General features: G+C 44.7%; 2 protein-coding genes across 3 annotated transcripts; one reads left to right on the plus strand and one right to left on the minus strand.

The window, feature by feature from the left end:
• Nucleotides 1-1,719: 1,719 nt before the first annotated feature.
• On the minus strand, nt 1,720-13,603 carry LOC100703484 (MKRN2 opposite strand protein). Of its 2 annotated transcripts, none has more exons than XM_019356830.2 (5): nt 12,710-13,603; nt 4,262-5,223; nt 3,178-3,227; nt 2,447-2,615; nt 1,720-2,226 (listed from the first exon to the last, which is right to left on the minus strand). In XM_019356830.2, exons 2-5 carry the CDS (start codon nt 4,462-4,464, stop codon nt 1,995-1,997), a joined length of 654 nt encoding a protein of 217 aa, XP_019212375.1. In that variant the 5' UTR covers nt 4,465-5,223; nt 12,710-13,603; the 3' UTR covers nt 1,720-1,994. The 2 variants fall into 2 exon arrangements, with proteins under 2 accessions (XP_019212375.1, XP_005462619.1); XM_005462562.4 differs by lacking the exon at nt 12,710-13,603 and adding an exon at nt 5,366-5,650.
• mkrn2 (makorin, ring finger protein, 2) lies at nt 12,249-17,840 on the plus strand. The gene is made up of 10 exons (XM_005462561.4): nt 12,249-12,402; nt 13,616-13,744; nt 13,816-13,955; nt 14,031-14,165; nt 14,242-14,417; nt 14,515-14,580; nt 14,648-14,796; nt 17,054-17,164; nt 17,316-17,460; nt 17,538-17,840. Exons 1-10 carry the CDS (start codon nt 12,377-12,379, stop codon nt 17,706-17,708), a joined length of 1,248 nt encoding a protein of 415 aa, XP_005462618.1. The 5' UTR covers nt 12,249-12,376; the 3' UTR covers nt 17,709-17,840.
• Nucleotides 17,841-18,988: the final 1,148 nt, after the last annotated feature.

The raw sequence follows: 18,988 nt of genomic DNA on the forward strand, positions 1-18,988 counted from the left end.
GTCTCTTTTTAAAACTTGTTTTATTTGTTTTAATCTTTTTAATTTTATGCACAACATTAAATTATATTGACTTGAAGAAATATGTTTAACATTTATACCTATTCTGCATATTCCAGCATATAAAATAAAATCATGTTTTGTGTTTACACTCACTCTTTGAAATAGATGCATGTAAAACACAGCAGATTCAGCAGCACTGAGTCCTGTCGCTCTTAAATCTATTGTTCAGCAGGAGTGGGGCGGGTGGAGGTTTGCCCACAGCAGTCATGTCAGTGGGGGGATCCGGGGCTTTCTCTGTGAACGTCACATTCCCGTGGCAGCGTGCTCGGTGCTCGCTCAAATTTAGAAAGAAGTTTTCTTCCCACACAGAGTGCACAGCGGACACTAATGTTTCTGTCACTTTTTACAGAATCAAACTCAAAGTAATGTGAGTACTTCCACGCTTTAAAGGCTGCATGGTCACACTCTCTCCATCACTCCATTGTTGATCTGCACACGTCTGTTGCTGCCACTGAAGCCGCACGCTCGTACGTCATTGTCATGAGACACAAACAAACAAAATCACGGTTTAGTATTGCAGTAATGCAGCGTGCTTACGGGAAGGTAACAGTAATCTAATTACTTTTTTGCAATAGTAATCCCTTACTTTACTCAATCCCTTACATGAAAAAAGTAATCGGATTACTTCAGATTACATATTACTTACTTACTACAAGTTACTGCCCATCTCTACACATTTTAATGCACATGAAGGTGAAACGCTGCGTTCACGGGCCGATAGAAGAACTGGGATTTATAATCAGTGTTAATAATCACTGTTCTTGCACACACTACAATCGTCATGGCGATGACCCACCCGCCACATTCTGCCCCCGAGGGTGAAAACCTGCAGCTCCACGGCAGGAAACAGCAGAGAGCTGCAGGAAGTGCGATTTAAGAAACTTTATTTCAGAATAAAATAAAAGTTGTAATTTCCTCTGAGACCCTCGGTGTGGCTCAGGGACAACAAAAGGTCAAAGTTCACACAACTAACGCTAGGGCTGTTTGATATAACGATATATATCGGATGACGATATAAAAACGTCTATCGTTTCATTTTACGCTATCGTTTGTTTCGTGGTGTCGCAAAATAAACTGTTTACGGCAATATTTTTTCATCATTTTGATGGTCACTGTAGTGGCTATATGAATTTCTTAAAGTTCTGTCTTTCTCTTATATTTAATATAACCACACTACAGACAGACAAGCGCCTGTTTTTATGGGTTGTCGTTAGCAACAACAACGGTAAAACCACGGCATGTCCGCTTGTTTATTTTCCACATAAACCTTTCACAATAAAGCTCAAGATCCTGTTGAGACTTTTCAAAATAAACTGAATCACATGAAAGATGCAGAGTATTTACGGATGAGAAGCAAAAAAAGAGCCGTCAGGTGCTAAAAAAAATAAACCTTAGACTCAAACGTTAGAACAGGCTTTTCCCCGCAGCACGCTGTGTAATAAATACTCACAAAGAAAACGGCGGCCGTTACAACTTATGTCTAAAAATGTATCGTTTCATGCATCAGTTAAAACACTTGACTCCAGGTCCATGACGCCCAGCTGGAAACACTTCACGCAAGTCGAGCTGCCCGAGATTCACAGAATTTACAGAAAATGTTACATTTTTGTGATTTATATCGTTATCGGACGATAGATGTCTTAATATCGGGATATGAGATTTTGGTCATATCGCACAGCCCTAACTAACGCGCTAAAGAAAGAAGGTCAGATGGAGGACGAGCAGCCTCACACACACAGACATGAACCAAAGCTGAGCTCACTACATGAAACAGAGCTGTGTGTGTGTGTGTGTGTGTGTGTGTGAAGGTGAGTTCATTGCACATCAGGTCTGACACTGAAGCGTCACATGTGACCGATGACACACTAACACGGACTCCATTCTGGTCGTGGGTCCGACTAAGTGGTCACAGACACAGTGGGTGAGGCTGGTCTCTAGCTGCTGGGCTCCGCCCCCTGAGCGTGCTGCTGTCGATCCACCGTGTAGAACTGGTGTTTCTGGATGTGCCTGTACAGCGTGGTGTATTTGGACACCCTCCTCATCCTCGGCAGGATGAAGGTGTGGGTGAAGTCGTCTCTGCTCAGAGTGCCGCGGCCCTCGGCCGCCAGAACGCCGTTCACGAAGTGCAAACAGAAGCTGAAGCAGTTATGGTTGTTTTCATCGAACCTGCGACACACAGAGAAAAAAGCTGTCGACAGATTTCTACACCTGTAGGTGATGGTGGTGACGGCGCCGTGGCGACGAACACACCTGTGTCTGGCGACCACCGCGGGTCACCTGGAACCTGTCTAACAGCGAGGGAGGCTCATAACGACAGAAAGCGTACAAGCTTCCTGCCTTCAACCAGCTCTCAAGTATACTGTCAGGTGAGTCAGGTGTGAGTTACCTGTGCCAGGCAGGGTCCCACATAGGCCCGTCAGAGAAGCGCTCCAGGTACTGGTCCCACTGAGCGAGCAGGTGGAACATGTCAGGTCGGACCAGAGGGACACTGACGCTGCGCTCCCAGCCGCTCTGATCCCTGCGGACGCCTCCACGAGTGTAGTTATACACAACACCTGCACACAGGTAGGAGGGGCTGATCATTGGCCACGGGTCATCGATCACATTGATTATTGATCATTGTTAGGCTGCAGGTTAATCAGAGCTGAAATCAGTCAGGTGCTGCGTGGGAGGATCACATCACGTCTGTCTGAGATGTTTAAACGTGTCTGACAGTTTGACTTCGGTGTCAGTCGGTAAACTCGCCGACTCACACTGACGCTCTGCACTCGCCTTCGTCCTTCCTGTCGCTGTGACCTCACTGACAGTTTCGCCTCTGAGCTTTGTTTGATGTCAGAAATGAGAAGTCCTGTTGTTTCAGACTCTGCGGGAGGTCGTCAGCGACTCTGCGATTATTGGATGATTACTTTGAACGTCTTTGACTGGATGAAATAAGGGATCTGGCAGGTTGGGGGCGTGGTCAGTGATCATGTAGTGTTCTATTGTGAGAGGATGGTGACTGTCTGCGAAAGTTTGATCTGAAGCTGAAACGACACCTTATCAAACCTCCACCTGTCTGCTCGCCTCCTTGCACCTGAGCCCACAATCACCAGGTGACCTCTGACCTCAGAGACCTACCTTTGGTGTTGGAGATGCCGGTGTGAAGATCAGCCGCCCCATCAAAGTCTCTGAGGATCAAACAGCAGGACATGCTGGTTAGAATGGTTACACTCCATTAGAGGTTGGATGGCTGGAAACTTTCTTCAACTAAATGAGGAGAAGACTGAAGTCCTTGTTTGTGCTCCTAAAAAATTTGTACCTAGTGTTATGGCAAACTTGGGTCCACTTGCTACATTTGCCAAAGCTTCTGTCAGGAACCTTGGTGTTACTATTGACACAGCTCTGACTTTGGACGCTCATGTTAAATCTCTGGTTCGCTCCTGTTTTTATCACTTGAGAAACATTGCTAAGCTGAGTCCCATTGTATCGCGCTCCGAATTAGAAATGGTCATTCATGCATTTGTTTCATCTCGTCTGGATTATTGTAATTCTTTGTTTACTTGTTTATGTAAAGCCTCTTTGGAGCATCTGCAGGTTGTTCAGAACGCTGCTGCAAAGCTTCTGAGCAAGTCCTCCAAGTACTCCCATGTCACACCCCTGCTGATCCAGCTGCACTGGCTCTCTATTAAATTCAGAATCCACTTTAAGGTTTTGACCTTGACTTTCAGGGCTCTGCATGGACAAGCACCAACATATATCAGTGAACTTTTACATCCATACATTCCCAGCAGGTCCCTGAGGTCATGTGACCAGGGCTTGCTGGTTGTCCAACACACGAGGCTGAAAACAAAAGGCGACAGAGCTTTTGTAACTGTGGAACTTTCTCCCTTTGAGCCTGAGATCTGTGGACTCAGTGGTTGCTTTTATAAAACAGCTAAAAACTCATCTTTTTAAATTTGCTTTGGTTGATTTTTATTTTTATGTTTTAGCTTCTGTGAAGCACTTTGTGATTTTTATCTTGAAAGGTGCTATATAAATAAAATTTAACTTTTACTTTACTTACTTTACTTACTGGGTACACTAGTTTATACTAGTATTACCTGGTCCAGTATAATGACTGATTCAAACTGCTTCATGTTCCTTTGCGTCCACTGACTGTGTACCTGTCAGTATGCTCACCTGTGTGTAAACACCTGTGTACTTTCACCTGCGTGTGTGCTACCTGTCCAGGTTGTCGTGTGCAGGTGCGACCAGCAGGCAGCAGGAGGTCTTGTGCCCGTTGGTAAAGGGGGAGGGGAGGCTGACCGGTGCCTCCTGCAGTCTGCTCCCCCTCAGCTCCTCCCCGCAGCTCGGGCACTCCTCCGGCACAGAGAAGCAGAAGATCTCCTTCTGACAGTGAGTCAGACGGATCACGCTGCTCTCCATCGCCTCCTCCTCTCTCGTCTCCTCTTGTTCTGCTCCTCCGTTTCTCCTCTTCGACTTCTGCCTTCCTCTTCTTCTCTCCTTCTCCTTTTCACCCAGTTGCTTGGTTACAGCCTATCAGATGACATCACTGTCTGGCCCCAGCCTATCGGGTTGTGGGTGCAGTCACAGAGATGGTCACGTGACCAGGCTCACCTGTCACTCCTTCCCCCCGAACAAGGCGACCTTTGGAGTGCGTGGGCAGTGTTGCCACAGAAACGGGACCTGGCCTGCAGACGGGTGTCGCTCTCAGCTGCAGTGCATTCTGGGAGTTAAATGTTCTGTAATCACAGGCCTGCTTTTATTTAAAGAGCACATTTAAAACCACAAAGTGCTGCACAAAAACAAAACAAAGAGCACATCAACTCACACCGCTCCAAACGGAAAAAGAGACTTAAAAACAGGAAGCGAAGATGCCTGTCTCATATTTAAAGGCAACGTATTCCAAAGTTTGGGAGACACAGTTGAAAAAGTTCTCCTCCAAGTTCCAGCCTAGTTTTCGGGACAACCAAAAGCAGCTGGTCAGCTGATCTAAGGGCCGGCGAGAGAATATAAGGCTGAAGAACATCACAGAGGTATGGAGGAGCAGGACCGTTCATAAGCCAACGTTAGGACTTCTGTGATAAACAGGAAGCCGATGAAGAGAAGACAGGATGCTGTGTGCCATGAAGAGACGGGCAGCAGCATTTTGAACAAGCTGAAGAAGTTACAGCAGGAAGTGCCCTACAAAAAAAAAAGACAGAGAAACATGAGAACAACTGTCATTATGTCCAGAGAGTAAGGAGAACAGACGGCTTTGGCTGCAGTTGTCACTGAGCTGTGATTGGCTGAGCACACAGGACACGCCTCAGTTTTTCCGTCTCACCTGTCAGAACCACCTGATCCACGAGCTTCGAAGTCAGATGAAGATGTGCATCTCACTGGAAATCAACCAATCACAGTTCACTTAGATGGAAAACGGAGGTTCCCGTTACTCTGACACAGTCAGAAGATCTGCTATGACATCATCAGATTTTATCATCACGCGCTCTTCTAAACTTTTGCGATGAGCTCTGTGAGCATTTGTGTTTCTTCCTCCTGGAAGCAGAAGCAGCTCTGCTTCAGGGCAGCTTCCTGTCCTGAGACTCTCTGATCGTCTCCTCCATGTTTTGGTTCTGCAGCAGACGAGCTTCATTTCCCTGATCTCCTCCATGACGACACGGCTGACCAGCCCGCCTCTCCGTTGGCACCAGTTGCTGCATGTGGGCCTCAATCTGCCAATCGCAGTGACTTTTACTTTCCACAATAAAACAGACCTTTCAGCTTTTATTCTGAAGAGCTGGATGTAAATGTGCTCGTCAGCACTCGGCTCAGCTTCTGTAGTTTTAATGTGGCTGTAAATAAAACAGGCACCACGGAAAGATTCAAGCATGTTTCAGAGCATGTCTGTGGGATCATACATACCAACCTCAGACTACTCATCATCAAACACACTGCTGCTCGTGCTCTATCTAACCTATTAGTATTAGGTGGGGGTGGGGTTGGGGGGGCACCGAGGCTCTCATTAGTTCCCAGAACTTAAAAAACCCCTGCAAACTCGTTGCCTCAAAAAACGAAGTAAAGCTTACTGAAGTTAACGACATCGTGCTCGATGTTTCTGACTTTGCAGTACGAACTTTTACCCTCTGACAAACATTCCAACTTCTACTACATTAAAAAACTATTTGTGGTAACTTTTTTAATTTTGCTGACACACTAATTAAATGCAACTAAATCACATTATGTTTGATCTCTTTTTTTAAAATTACATTTTTATTGAAAAAGGACTTGCATTGATATTATTTAGTCACAGCTCGTCTCACCGCTGTCGCTTATCGCTGGAACCAGCAGATCGGTTTCCTGAAACAGCTCGGTCGCGTACGCCAGCATTCTTGCAGTTATAGCAGAATTAAATCTGAACTCTTTACCACAAAATGGGCCTACTACTCGGTGTATGTATGTATGTGGTTATGTCATCACCGCAGCTGCACTTTGTCTCACCTCTCACCTTCTCCCCAGACAAAGGCCAGCACATCCACAACTGAAACTGATGTGTAACATATTGAATAAATGTCTTACTTAAATGGTACTACTTAAAACTTAATCAAAGAATGTAAACAAATAAGAGATCATAAAAATAACCTGATATACATGTCTTGTAAAGTGTGTTGCGATCCTTCCACAGCTCCAGTCAAACTCACAGTAGATTGGCTGGTCATAACGCCAACCAAAAGTTTTTGACCCTCACTTGACCAAGGAGCGACAGCTCTTTCATAAGCACAAAATGCAATTGTGTATAGATGATTATAATCATTTTCATAACAGAAGTTCCAAAGGTTTCAAAGGTTGCCAATATGTTTGCTCCTCCTAATATAGTCTAAAAGCAACCCCAAGCAAAACAGATTAAACTTTCACCTATAAATGATTCCCTCTAACTAAGTGTGTGTGTGTGTGTGTGTGTGGTTACGTGTGTGTCTATGTGCTAACCACAATCGCACCCTATTTCACCTCGCCGACTAGCTCCTGGCCTCTCCCCAGACAGAGAGACAGAAGCCGCTCTCGTGTATGTAATAACCGAACCGAAACTATGTATGTGTACTCTACTGAATAAATGTTTTAATCAAGAAACTCTACTAAAAGCTTAATCAAAAGATATAAAAGTATAAAAGATAATAGCATCATCGAAACTGCTCCTCAGACTAACTTTCACTCAGACTCTGGTTTCGGTTTCACTTCCTGCAAAGCAGGTAACTTCAAAAACATGTAACTTCCTGTCTTATTTTGGCACAGAGTTACTCAGCGTTAGGCCTTTTCTTTCACCATGCCGTCTGCATATAAACATTTAAGATTCTAGATTCAAAAGCATTTCGGGTTATAGATTCAACTCAGCAGTTTAAAGTGGTTCTTACTGGACCTGTAATAAAGGTGATATGATACCAGTATGTTTGAACATCTGAATGCAATATCAATATTAATTATTAATGCAATAGTAATATGGACAATAACAGTAAAATTATTTATCTAACCCTACACAGTGTATACGTAATGCAGCATGTTTCACTTATTTACATAAAGTACATTCAATACATATTATGAAGCAGAGGGTCGACCTGACATTATACAATACATGGGAGATCCAGCAATGGTCTCTCCAACATAATGAACTTGTTGAGTACCAATGAAAGTTACAAATCCTCCCCCAGTTCTCGTTTGTTATACCCATCCCTGATTCCAATTCCCATTTGGTCTTAATATTTTGGGTAGTATCCTTCCTTGCCTGAAGAAGCACATCATATAGTTTGGAGATTGGCTTTCTCAGAGAATCAACATATGCTAATTTAACTATCTTAAAAATTCCCGACTCAATTGAGTTTGGGTTTGGGACATTGCAATATTTGTTAAAATAATCCTGCATTTGAAGAAACCTGAAGAAATCTACTTGTCTTAAGCCATTTCTTATTTGTAAAGATTGGAAACTCTGTAGTGTCCCTTTATGTGTGAAGGAATGGAATGTTGTTAGTCCGCTCTCTATCCAAGACTGAAATCTTTTATCACTTTCATTTGGTTTAAAATCTGTATCGTAAGCACACCATCTAAATTCTTTTAGTATTTGATCAGTACCACATATTTTAATCAATTTATTCCATATTTTTAGAGTGTGGCTTATCCATGTTCCTCTACCTTCTAAACGGTCTGCCAATATTTTATCCACAATTGAGGCTTGTAGTTGAAATTTGGAGGTTGTATTAAATTCTATGGATTTCCACTTAGCTTTCACATCAGGGTTACAGCATTGCAGCAGAGTGATGACCTGAGATGCATAATAATAGTATTTTAAACATGGGAGCATTGCCCCACCTTTTGCCTTGCTTAACTGTAAAATACTAAATTTAATTCACGTTTTTTTCCCCTGCCAAACAAAACGCAAAATCCATTTGTCCCATTCCCCAAACTGTGTGACTCACTTCAACAGGTGAAGTTCTAAATAGACAGAGGAATCTTAGGACTATGTTCATTTTCACTGCTGATATCCTTGAATTTAAATTTAAGAAGGGCACCAGATTCCACCTATCTAAATCAGTTTTAATGGCCTGTGACAAGGGACCATAATTTATTGTAATAGATTAGAAATATTCTTAGTTAGAATTATTCCCAAGTATTTAAGTGTTTCAGCTTCCCAATTTATATTATAATTATCTCGTAAAGTTTTAGATGCCGTATAGTTTAGTGTCATTACCTGTGTTTTATTTAGACAGTTCTCCAAAGTCGGATAGAGAGGACATCAACTCCTCAAATCATTCTTCAGGTTCCCTCAAAAAGACCAAGACGTCATCTGCAAACATTGCAACTTTTTGTTCTTCCCCGGCAATTTGCGATACCTTTAATTTTAGTATTGTTTCTTATAAACTGACCAAGAGGCTCAATATAGAGTGCAAATAGAAGTGGTGAGACCGGACAGCCCTGCCTGGTCCCTCTTTCCAGAGTAAAAGATTCAGATAGATCTCCGTTGACTTTCACACAGGCCCTTGGTTTATCATAGAGGGATTGTGTTATTGAGATGAATTTATTGTGAAAACCAAAAGACTTCGATACCCTATAAAGAAAAAGCCATCTGACTGAGTCAAAGGCTTTCTCAGCGTCCAGTCCCACCAACACTGCCTGGACCCTATCTCTATTTATTTGTTCCATAACATGTTGTCCACTGTTTGCCTTTGTTGGATGAAACCACACTGGTCCAGGTCTATTATATCAGGTAAAATTTTTTCAAGTCTCCGTGCCAAGATTGCTGTAAATAGTTAATAATCCAAATTTAATACATTGATCGGTCGATAACTGCTACATTCTGTCCTATCTTTACCCTCCTTGGGAATGATGGAGATAACGGCTTCCTTCCACGAGGGGGGTAGTTGACCCTTTTGCATAACCCAGCTGAATGTTTTCAATAGGATAGGAAGCACTTCCTCTTTCAGGTTCCATCAATCCATCAAGCGGTGCAGCTCCGTAGCTTACCAAAGTCATACTAAAACATTTTTTGACGTATTGCTGAGCGCTGTGTATCACATAAAATCGGTTCGCGGTCATCAAGCACAACCAGAATTCATACAAAAGGCGCGCAGTCAACTTTTGAGAGAATGAAAGGATTTCAGGCCGTGCATGTCGTTAGCGTGGCTAGCTCGTTAACATGTTGACGCCGTCCAGCCCCACGCACGGGGCGATGCGCAGTAACTCATTAACGGAGATTTGCCGTGTCCATCTTGTCGCTGCCTGCAGGTGAAGCGATGGGGGAGGAGGGGGAGTTGTGTTCAGTGAAGGAGAGGCGAGGTGGAGTAACGTTGCGTAAAGACAAAAGTGGACGAAAGAGAGGCAAACTTGCAGCTCCGCAACTATAATTATAACGTAACACAGACTATATCGATATAAAGGATATTGTCACATCTTATATCTCGTATAAAAATATATCGATATTTTTAAAAAGCTCGATTTATCGCCCAGCTCTACCTGCAGGTGACCGTCTTCACTGACTACACCACCTGTGACGGAGGACTCATCTCACCTGATGCAAGGAAACAATCATATTCTTTAGAACACCAACTTATTTACTTTCTTAAACGTTTTTCCTGTATTTGCTACAGAACAGACATCAGGTCAGACAATTGAGCTGCATTATCACACTATTACCAAACAATATTGCAAGTTTGATATACATACGATGCCATCCATCAATTTACTTCCACTCATCTGCAGCTGGGTTGTTGAAGCTGGCAGTCTAAGCAGAGAACCCCACACCTCCCTCTCCCCAGCCACCTCCTCCAGCTCATCCAGGGGAACTCCAGCGTGTCCTGGTCCTGGGACACGCCCACAACCCCTGAGCCAGGAGGCATCCTAATCAGACCACGTGGACCGGCTGCTTTCGATGTGGATGAGCAGCAGCTCTACTCTGAGCCCAGCTTGAATGACTCTTCACCAGGACGGACACCCTCCACATCACTGCAGCTGTGGCCCCAATCCACCCATCTCTCGTTCAACTCTTCGCTCGTGAACAACACACTCCTCAACGTGGGGCACCAACTCATCCCTGATGCAGAGTGGGCACTCCACCCTTTTCTGGCTGAGGATCGTGGCCACAGAGGTGGTGACTCTCATTTCTGCCACTCCACACTCAGCTGTGATTCGCTCCAGTGAGAGCTGGAGGCCACCAGCTGATGGCTGACCAAGCCCGACAGGACCCCGACAGGACCCCTCTTCTTCCATTTCATCTGGTTTTATTTGTCATTTTTCAGGCACTTAGGTGACCTAAGATGTAGTTCTTTGTTTTTTTCAAGAAACAAAAACAAAAAGTAAATCAAAAATTAACTAATTAATCATTTTAGTTGCACTTATATCCACACCTGAGGGACTTATTTGCATGTTTTATATACAAACTTCCAACAGTAACATAAACTGTCAGATGATGAAGTAAAATATAAAATACAGTGAAGCAACAACAGAGAGAGGAATAAAAGGGAAGACAAAAACACCTCTGCTCTCTACAGGAAGGGCCAGAGTCTCAAGAGGTTTTACAACATCTGTCGGACAATGCTCAGGATCTTTTGTGGTCAGTGCTATCCTCTGTGCTGTTGCATGCACAGGAGCATGCTCAGTGAGAGGCTGAGATTACCCACAATGCACCACTGAATGACACAGGAAGTCATTCCTGCCTGTGGCCATCTCCCTGTACAACTCCTCCATCTAACACACTGTAAACACTGCTACAGCTACAGCCTTTTGCACCCACTGTTTTCTTATTCGGTAAAGTTGCTGTCTATTTTCTTGATATTTATTTATAATCACATCTGTCAACCCTGGATATTTATTATTTGGTGATTTGTATATATTGTGCTATTCCTTATATTGTATTGTTAAATAGTCCAGTCTGTTTTTGTTAGTGTTACTGTACTGGAGCACCTGTAACCCAGATAATTTCCCTAGAGATTAATAAAGTATGCTGATTCTGAAAAGCTCGAGTAAAGCAGGCGACCTGTGAGTTGTAATCTACTCAAGTACAATATGGAGTAAATGTACTTAGTTACATTCCACCACTGAAAAATTAAATCTCCAAATTACTTTTTTCTAATTTAAGCAAACTCAAATAAACTGTGCTGATCAGCTTTTTGAATGAAAACTTGTTGTTGATAAAAACTGAGTTCAGGCTACTTATGTTCAATTAAAGACAATATTAGGTTTATCAGTTTACCACTCCAGCTTAGTCGACTCTGTGGAGTCTTTTAAAAGCAGTTGAATACTTTCTGTTTAATCCAGCCTTCTGCTCATATTCTTTCATTATTTGTGTTTTTTTTAAGGTGATTCTTTGTTTATTGTGTTGTAATTGTTGTTCAGTGCTTTATTATGACCGTTGGTCTGTGAAAAGAACATTATAAATTAACTTTATTTACTTACTAAATGAAAACACTGCAAACATGATGCATGTTGGAAGGAAACTTCTCTGCTGTGGCAACACCACCAACCTATATGACGACATGAAGAGCACGAAAAAGAAGGAAAGAAGAAGCAGCGACAGACAGCCCCTGGCAAAGAAACTCCAACTGGAAACACTCAAACAGACTTTCAGCTCTATTTTATTACCGAACACACAGAAACGTTCACATTCCAGCGCTCCAAAAATCCCACTTTCAAAATAAAAGCTGAACGATGTGTTTTTTTGTGTTGTGATTATTGTGGTAAAAGGGACGCTTTCCGCGGGTCCGTGCTTCCGGAGGAAGCGGAACCTTACTGCTGTGCCCTCCGCTCTCCGTCGGAGCGGTTTAAGCGGCGCACCGCGGTGACAGCTCGGAGCAGTTGTTGAAGGTCCGCGAGGAAGATGAGCACCAAACAGGTGACCTGCAGGTGAGGGTGCGTGCGTGTGTGCGTGTGTGCGTATGTGTCTGACCTGTTTGAGTGTCGTCGGGTGTCGCGCTGGTGTGACCCGGATGTCCGCGGACTGTTAGCCTCGAGCTAATGTTTTTAGCTGTTAGCTCCGCACTCGCCTGTCCTCGTCAGCGCGTGCAGCTCTAACTCTAACTGATCGATTACTAATCAGTGATTCCAGGTGTGTTTAAGTGAAAGCTGAGACTAATCAGCTTCTCCAGGATCGACACTAATGATTTAAAGTCACGTAAAGAGCTGCAGCTTTAAATCAGAGGGTCAGACTCACCTCAGGGTCACGTGAGTGTTCCCTCCTGCGAAAATGAAGGCGGTCGCTGATGGCTTGAAACTTCAACAACAAGCACAGGAACACCGAAGCTGGTCCGAGTCTGAGCGCTCTCCGGTAGTTGCTAGGTTACAGGGGGTGGGACGCAAACAAACTGTCAAACAGCCAATCAGAAGGCTCCGAGACTGCAGCTGCAGTTCCCCTGGTGTCCAGCAGGGGCAGCAGTGACTTAGTCCCCACAGACCACCATGTTAAAATTTTACAGCAGAAATAAACATGTTTACAGCCTGACACACAAACTGTTCTGGCCTCTAGAGATAATTTCCCCCTTCGTATCACCTGTATTAAACTTTTGTTACAGGATAAAGAGGACGTAAAAGAGTGGGATGAGAAGGAAAAGTGTCATTCTATGCAGATGACAGACTTTTAAATACTGGAGAAGGCTTTAACAGTTTATCTGGGGTTCATAACATGAGTCAGAGACAATTATAAGTGCACAGGAGGAGAATGTTTTGAGAACTCACCTGTTTAAACTGGATTAAAGGGGGCGTGGCCTCTGTAAGATCTTTGTTGAATCAAAATACAAACAGAATGATGAAAACATGAAAAATGTAACACGTGTACAAAACTACAAGTTAAAAACTTTATTTAAATAACTTTCAAAACAAAAGTAAAAAATAAAGTCTTATAAAAGTCAAGAGTTTGACGCCTCATTCCATCAAATATTCATCCGTCCAACAAAGACCTCTCTGTTAGCCTGGGGTCTGAAACACCTGGGCGGGTAGAGTAGGATCCTGATTGGTTAGAATGTGAAGTAAACACACAGTAAACTGAGGTAACAGGTTAAAATGCAAGAGTGATTTCACTAGAGTAGCAGGTGTTGTGGCTCACAGGTGTGCTGCAATTTAGGTACTTCCTCCACGGCGTGTGCAGGGAAGGCAACCGCTGTCTCTTCTCCCACGACCCAAGCACCAGCAAACCCTCCACCATCTGCAAGTTTTACCAGAGAGGGGCGTGTGCCTACGGAGAGCGCTGCAGGTAAGGCCCTGCCCACCTCTCATCTACGTTTGCATCACTGTGACTCATTTCACTTCCTGTTTGCGCTGCAGGTATGATCACATCAGGTTGTCATCCAGAGGAGGAGGGAGCGGAGTTTCAGAGGACCTGACAGGAGGAGGAAGAGGAGGAGGAGGGGCTAGTAGGTCTGGCAGAGGCGGAGCCAAGAAGACGCTGGTGCTGAGAGACAGAGGTGAGTAGACGATGAACCTCTTACAGGTTCATCATAATGATCTCAGGTAACCCCGCCCCCTCTGTGTCTCCTCAGTGCTGGGGGTCGAAGACGTGTTCAGGGGCGCGTCAGACATCTCAGGGTCAGAGGTCACAGCAGCGGCGACAGCATCTCCGCATTCCTACGTGGATGCCATCAGGGCGGGTCTAGACGCCGCGGCGCAGGAACGAGGTCAGACTTGAGAATCCTCAAATTTTATTGGCTCTGATTGGTAGCACGTGATGATGTTTACCTGTGCTCTCCACAGCTCCTCCTCCAGGGGGCGGGGCCTACCCGGACCTCCCCCAGCTGTGTCCCTACGCTGCCGGCGGCCGCTGTTTCTATGAGGACAGTTGTACGTATCTCCACGGCGACCTGTGTGAGGTGTGCGGCCTGCAGGTGCTCCACCCCCAGGACCCCGAGCAGAGGAGAGCGCACGAGAAGGTGTGCACGCTCACGGTGTTTCAGTGACCTCTTTGTGTTCGTGAGTGAGCGCACACAGATGTGCTGCAGCTGTAAATGATCTCGTGTCTGTCTGCAGATGTGTCTGCTGGCCTTCGAGGCCGATATGGAGAAGGCGTTTGCGGCTCAGCTCAGCAGTGACAAGGTGGGTTTGATGTGTTTTGGGTTTGGTTGTCTTGGTGACCAGCCTTAATTTGTTACCTGTTGTTCAGGTGTGCTCCATCTGCATGGACGTGGTGGTGCAGAAGGCGAACCCGTCAGAGCGCCGCTTCGGCATCCTGTCCTCCTGCAATCACATCTTCTGTCTGTCCTGCATCCGAAAGTGGCGCTGCACCCGAAACTTCCACAACAAGATCATCAAGTAAGAATCCGACAGGACCGGCTCAGGCACCGGGGTCAGGGGTCAGGGGTCAGGCACCGGGGTCAGGGACTGGGTCTCTGTGTACTGGGGGGGAACCAAGACTGATGGTGTCTGGTAAGATCTGATTGGGGCTTTACTTTGTTTCACTCTCGTTAGGACCCTTCCCCGTGTCAAAGAGCAAATATAGAGACAAACAAACAAACAAAGCAGAGGTCATTCACTACACATCATCTTCTTTAAAAAGGACAAATGAATAAATCTGTCACTTCGTGTCAAATACAGATACGATTTGTCTACAAAAGTCTGCTGAATAATAATTTCCTCAGTGTTAAACAAATTCTCTCATAAACATTTGGCCTTCACCTAAAACATACAGGTAAGTATTTTAAAATAACTACAGTTACTAAATAAGCACACTCATCTCCAGCCTTTCCCAAAGTACGAAGTTCACATAAACGTTTGATATGTTCAACTGGGATACCACGAAATCCGGATCGAAACATACCCAGAAACCCCAAACGATCTAAACTACACAAATAATTCTCTAGTTGGAAGTCTTTCTTAAATGTTCTGTAAATTCTAAAGAGACTATCATTAAACATTTCAGAATTCCAATTTTGCCTCGTCTGATTACACTTGTTATACACCTGTCATTCAGCACTCAGGTATGTTCTTGTAAGTAAGAAAGTCCTGGATAATCAAATACTGGTTTCAGCTTCACTCTCCACTGTGACTTAAAAACATCTTCATCATACAGGGAGTGCAGAATTATTAGGCAAGTTGTATTTTTGAGGAATAATTTTATTATTGAACAACAACCATGTTCTCAATGAACCCAAAAAACTCATTAATATCAAAGCTGAATGTTTTTGGAAGTAGTTTTTAGTTTGTTTTTAGTTTTAGCTATTTTAGGGGGATATCTGTGTGTGCAGGTGACTATTACTGTGCATAATTATTAGGCAACTTAACAAAAAACAAATATATACCCATTTCAATTATTTATTTTTACCAGTGAAACCAATATAACATCTCCACATTGACAAATATACATTTCTGACATTCAAAAACAAAACAAAAACAAATCAGCGACCAATATAGCCACCTTTCTTTGCAAGGACACTCAAAAGCCTGCCATCCATGGATTCTGTCAGTGTTTTGATCTGTTCACCATCAACATTGCGTGCAGCAGCAACCACAGCCTCCCAGACACTGTTCAGAGAGGTGTACTGTTTTCCCTCCTTGTAAATCTCACATTTGATGATGGACCACAGGTTCTCAATGGGGTTCAGATCAGGTGAACAAGGAGGCCATGTCATTAGTTTTTCTTCTTTTATACCCTTTCTTGCCAGCCACGCTGTGGAGTACTTGGACGCGTGTGATGGAGCATTGTCCTGCATGAAAATCATGTTTTTCTTGAAGGATGCAGACTTCTTCCTGTACCACTGCTTGAAGAAGGTGTCTTCCAGAAACTGGCAGTAGGACTGGGAGTTGAGCTTGACTCCATCCTCAACCCGAAAAGGCCCCACAAGCTCATCTTTGATGATACCAGCCCAAACCAGTACTCCACCTCCACCTTGCTGGCGTCTGAGTGGGACTGGAGCTCTCTGCCCTTTACCAATCCAGCCACGGGCCCATCCATCTGGCCCATCAAGACTCACTCTCATTTCATCAGTCCATAAAACCTTAGAAAAATCAGTCTTGAGATATTTCTTGGCCCAGTCTTGACGTTTCAGCTTGTGTGTCTTGTTCAGTGGTGGTCGTCTTTCAGCCTTTCTTACCTTGGCCATGTCTCTGAGTATTGCACACCTTGTGCTTTTGGGCACTCCAGTGATGTTGCAGCTCTGAAATATGGCCAAACTGGTGGCAAGTGGCATCTTGGCAGCTGCACGCTTGACTTTTCTCAGTTCATGGGCAGTTATTTTGTGCCTTGGTTTTTCCACACGCTTCTTGCGACCCTGTTGACTATTTTGAATGAAACGCTTGATTGTTCGATGATCACGCTTCAGAAGCTTTGCAATTTTAAGACTGCTGCATCCCTCTGCAAGATATCTCACTATTTTTGACTTTTCTGAGCCTGTCAAGTCCTTCTTTTGACCCATTTTGCCAAAGGAAAGGAAGTTGCCTAATAATTCTGCACTCCCTTCATTGAGTCTTCAGAAAACTAAACACAAGAAATTACACTTTATTCCCATCGCCATTCAATAATCTGGGTCTGACTGGCTCTGGTTGGGTTTGATGACCTCTCTGTGTCTTTCAGGTCGTGTCCACAGTGTCGGGTCATCTCAGAGTTCGTCATCCCGTCGATGTACTGGGTGGAGGACCAGGATGAGAAAGACCACCTTATAGACCTCTTCAAGTCCGGAGTTGGGTGAGTTGCCTCTCTGTGCCACGCCCACCTGCTCTCAGGTGCTTAGGAAGAGGATCCAAAGATCTTCCAGGAAATGCTTTCAGGTGGTAAAAACAAAGGTAGCTAAGGTGTGTTCAGCTTTCATTCATACTCTGTGTGTGTGTGTTTGCAGTAAGAAGGCCTGTAAGTACTTCGATCAGGGCCGCGGCTCGTGTCCGTTTGGCGGGAAGTGTTTGTACCTCCACGCCTTCCCGGATGGATCGCGGGCAGAGGCCGAGCGCCCGCGGAAGCAGCTGAGCTCGGAGGGGAGTGTGCGGGTCAGTTTGAGTCCTTGTTGTCCACAAGTGAGGGGCTCTTGGGTGTCGTAGTACCCTAACTCTGTCTCTCTGTTTAGTTCATGAACAGCGTTCGCCTCTGGGACTTCATCGAGGAGCGCGAGCAGCGCTCCGTCCCTCCCCTGCCGTCCCTCACTGATGACATCACAGAACTGAGGGAGCTCTTCATGCAGATGTCGGGGCCAAGCCACGAAGACGAGCCGGAGACCTCGCCCGCCGACGAGCTGTAGTCTCCATGAAACCTGTGCCGGGTCCACACCAGATCATGTGATAAAGGGCACGTTGTGTCCACAGGTTTGATGCCCTGAGATGGGATGGCGCTTAATTTATTGTGTATATGAGTAAATACAGTCTGAAGACCAGCTTCTGTGTGGTGGAGTTATTTTGGTGGTGGAGGGTGAGCAAAAGGTCCTGGAAAGTCCTTAAAACTCAAAAACCAAATCTGATTTGAATGTGGCTCGTGTCCTGGTGCACCTCTGATGGCTCCCGCTGTGAGGTCAGCTCTTCAGACTGAGGTGCAGGAGGAGACGAGCTGGCGGTGGAGGTGCTCTCTGAGGTTACCTGCTGCTTTTTAACCTAAACACGAATCCCTGATGCTGATTTCAAAATCCATTTTAAAACTGGAAGTTCAAGTTTTTGGTTTTTACTGTGAAGAGCGCCTTGCTGTCCTGCCGCAGTCCTCTGACGGTCCTCCAGGGGGCAGCAGCAGCAGACTCCATGTGAGTGTGACCCAATCAGAAGGTCGGGGATCAATTGCAGGTTGCTCTGCATGATGAAGGTTTGGGGTGTAATTTCATGATAATATGACTGAAAAGGAAAACAAAATGTGGACTTGTGAAAGAATCGTACGAAGCAGTGAAATAAAAACGTGTGAGGTTTGAACTCCTAAATCTGCTCCAGACAAACACGACTGGCCTCTGGCAGTGAAGAAACTCAGACTGGAACCGAATGCTGGAGACTGATGAGCACTGCTGGGTGGCACTGCAATCGTTAGTATCGATCTGATCGTTAATACTGAAGACTTTTACCTTTTAAAGTCAGCTGATGTCGGGCAGAGCAGTGTTCCTGGTTTATGACATGAACCACACATTTTACTGACCATTAAATCACTGTGACTTTGACTTTCCACAATAAAACACCTCTCAGCTTTTATTTTGGAGGGCTGGAATAAACCGCAGAAAGGTTCACACATGTTTCTCAGCATGTTTGACGGATATTTGTTCATTAAGAATGATTTAACATGGGTCAGAGGACAGAATCAAATATCGATCTGATACCAGCGCTGGTATCACATAGATATGCAGCACTAATATTCAAACGTGTGTCACTGGTTCACTTCATCTGTACGAACGCTGAACTCCTCAGACTGTCTGCACTCCTCTCAGAGGAGGTGAGGAGGAGATTTAAAGCTCTGCTGTCTCCTCTGATTACTTTAATCCAGCCGGAGCTCCTTAACTCCTCACAGCTGAGAGCAGGGAGTCAGGCAGGAACAGGTGGCCTCCTCCTCCTC

The sequence above is a fragment of the Oreochromis niloticus genome, linkage group LG5 (assembly GCF_001858045.2).
Source record: "Oreochromis niloticus isolate F11D_XX linkage group LG5, O_niloticus_UMD_NMBU, whole genome shotgun sequence".
In the NCBI taxonomy this organism is placed as follows: domain Eukaryota; kingdom Metazoa; phylum Chordata; class Actinopteri; order Cichliformes; family Cichlidae; genus Oreochromis; species Oreochromis niloticus.

What these genes read in the sequence shown, in the direction of transcription:
- mkrn2 (XM_005462561.4), top strand. Translation starts at nt 12,377, where the DNA reads ATGAGCACCAAACAGGTGACCTGCAG. An exon ending in CTCTTCAAGTCCGGAGTTGG is followed by an intron (nt 17,165 to 17,315) that starts GTGAGTTGCCTC and finishes GTGTGTTTGCAG; the next exon opens with TAAGAAGGCCTGTAAGTACT. An exon ending in GCTCGGAGGGGAGTGTGCGG is followed by an intron (nt 17,461 to 17,537) that starts GTCAGTTTGAGT and finishes CTCTCTGTTTAG; the next exon opens with TTCATGAACAGCGTTCGCCT.
- LOC100703484 (XM_019356830.2), bottom strand. Translation starts at nt 4,464, where the DNA reads ATGGAGAGCAGCGTGATCCGTCTGACTCACTGTCAGAAGGAGATCTTC. An exon ending in GCACACGACAACCTGGACAG is followed by an intron (nt 3,228 to 4,261) that starts GTAGCACACACG and finishes TTTGATCCTCAG; the next exon opens with AGACTTTGATGGGGCGGCTG. An exon ending in CGGCATCTCCAACACCAAAG is followed by an intron (nt 2,616 to 3,177) that starts GTAGGTCTCTGA and finishes ACCTGTGTGCAG; the next exon opens with GTGTTGTGTATAACTACACT.